The sequence below is a fragment of the Mandrillus leucophaeus genome, unplaced genomic scaffold, assembly GCF_000951045.1.
Source record: "Mandrillus leucophaeus isolate KB7577 unplaced genomic scaffold, Mleu.le_1.0 Scaffold496, whole genome shotgun sequence".
NCBI classification, from domain to species: Eukaryota; Metazoa; Chordata; class Mammalia; order Primates; family Cercopithecidae; genus Mandrillus; species Mandrillus leucophaeus.
The window spans coordinates 272,142-274,684 of record NW_012105320.1 but is presented as its reverse complement, the minus strand read 5'-3'; the positions used below and the strand labels follow the sequence as shown (position 1 = coordinate 274,684).

The window sequence follows — 2,543 nt, the reverse complement described above, 5'->3', positions numbered from 1 at the left end:
AAAAAAAAAGCAATTTCTGCTTGGACTAGAGTAACAGGAATTGAAGTTGGAATAAAGGCAGCGAAGGCACAATCTGTCTCTACAGATCCTACGCAGAGATCCCGGCAATAGTAACATCTTGCCATAAAATTTGACCTCTATAAATAACATTACAGGATAACTTAAATGGAAAATCACAGAATTATAGCCATAAAGCTTGGCTACAATACAATACAATAGATTGAATGCAATAATCGTAAGAAAACTTGTAAGCATAGGCACGAATATGTGCAATTCCTGGAAAAAAAATGGATTTTTAAAAACTTATCTATCAAGTTTTTAGTCATATTGTTTAATTTCTCTGCCCCTAAAACCTCATTTATTCACTTACTATTAATGATAATTTCATTTTTGGTATCTATAATTTACTTATACATATCAATCTTTGTATCAAGCAAATGTATAAGTACCATCATTTCTCAACACCTAGCAAAATGCCTGGCACTTAATAAATATTAATTGGATAAGTGATCAAATTAGTAGGGAAAAAATTAATTATCCTATACTTTCATTACTGTAATTGGTGACTGAGTGGTGATGAGAAGTTCCAATAAATTAATAGGTTTTGGGAGCCCTGAGGCTCCAGTCACCTGATCATGGCTAGGACAGAAGACCAAGATCAGGAAGGGCCCTGGTAGGTGCAAAAACAGCCTCATCTATGCATACCCACCAGGTTCATGGCCATGTAGTCCCCCTTCTTACCACATCCTTGCCACCCCTGCTCTTCAGGTCTTGGATCTCAGCCATCAGCCTCTGTAGCTCCTGGCAGGTGTACTTGTATAACTCATAGTCTCTGCCAGGGTCCCGCAGATCCACCTCGGCCTCCTCACTGTAGTATTTACCTTCCTGTAGAGGTAAGGATAAAGGCTCTGTGTCCGTGAGGTAAAAGTCTCCCTGTTGGGATCAGGGACACTTGGCTGACATCTCTTGTTAGATAAAAACAGTAACAATGAAGCCCCAATCAGGTCTCTAAAAGATCTGGTCCTTAAATCAAATGCTTTTCTTCTCTTCAAAATAGAAACCTCTTTTGCTTTCTGATTGCAGAGTAATGCATGCCTGATGTCAAAGATTCAGAATATACAGAGTAGTATCAAAAAGAAAACAGAAAAATTGCCTATAATTTCGCCTCTCAGTCCGAAACACCACCACTGTGAAGACTGTGGATAAACATTTTATTTGTAAACAAAACGGGATCATATCATCTGTGCTGTTAAGTGGGACTTCCCATCTGTATTAGTCCACTTTCACGCTGCCAATAAAGACACACCTGAAACTGGGAACAAAAAAAGGTTTAATTGGACTTACAGTTTCACATAGCTGAGGAGGCCTCAGAATCATGGCGGGAGGTGAAAGGCACTTCTTACGTGGCAGCAGCAAGAGAAAAATGAGGAGGAAGCAAAAGCAGAAACCCCTTATAAACCCATCAGATGTCGCGAGACTTATTCACTATCACGAGAATAGCACGGGAAGGACTGGCCCCCATGATTCAATTACCTCCCTCTGGGTCCCTCCCACAACATATGCCAATTCTGGGAGATACAATTAAAGTTGAGATTGAAAACCAAACCATATAATTCCGCCCCTGGCCCCTCCAAATCTCATGTCCTCACATTTCAAAACCAATCATGCCTTCCCAACAGTTGCCCAAAGTCTTAACTCATTTCAGCATTAACCCAAAAGTCCACAGTCCAAAATGTCATCTGAGACAAGGAAAGCTCCTTCCGCCTATGAGCCTGTAAAATCGAAAGCAAGCTAGTTACTTCCTAGACACAATGGGGGTACAATGGGGTGAATATAGCCATTCCAAATGGGAGAAATTGGCCAAAACAAAGGGGTTACAGGGCCCATGCAAGTCCAAAATCCAGCGGGACAGTCAAATTTTAAAGCTCCAAAATGATCTCCTTTGACTCCAAGTCTCACATCCAGGTCATGCTGATGCAAAAGGTGGGTTCCCATGGTCTTGGGCAGCTCTGCCCCTGTGGCTTTGCAGGATACATTCTCCCTGCCTCCTGGCTGCTTTCATAGGCTGGCATTGAGTGTCTGCAGCTTTTCCAGGTGCATTGTGCAAGCCATTGGTGGATCAACCATTCTAGGATCTGGAGGGACGGTGGCCCTCTTCTCACAGTTCCACTAGGCAGTGCCTCAGTAGGGACTCTGTGTGGGGGCTCTAACCCCACATTTCCCTTCCACACTGCCCTAGCAGAGGTTCTCCATGAGCGTGCCGGCAGCAAACTTTTGCTTGGGAATCCAGGCGTCTCCATACATCTGAAATCCAGGCAGAGCAAATCTCCATTCTTGACTTCTGTGTACCCACAGGCTCAACACCACATGGAAGCTGCCAAAGCTTGGGGCTTCCACCCTCTGAAGCTACAGCCCAAGCTCTACATTGGCCCCTTTCAGCTATGCCTAGAGTGGCTGGGACACAGGGCACCAAGTCCCTAGGCTGCATACAGCACAGGGACCCTGGGACTGGCCCACAAAACCACTTTTTCCTCCTGGGCCTC

The 2,543-nt window shown here is 44.0% G+C and overlaps 1 protein-coding gene across 1 annotated transcript in view; it reads right to left on the bottom strand.

The window, feature by feature from the left end:
* Positions 1 to 2,543, bottom strand: part of THOC5 (THO complex 5) — a 43,372-nt gene that overhangs the window by 33,400 nt on the left and 7,429 nt on the right. Inside the window, exon 3 of the mRNA XM_011995714.1 lies at positions 742 to 885. Within this exon, the coding sequence (XP_011851104.1) occupies positions 742 to 885 (144 nt within the window). The remainder of the gene's footprint in view (positions 1 to 741; positions 886 to 2,543) is intronic.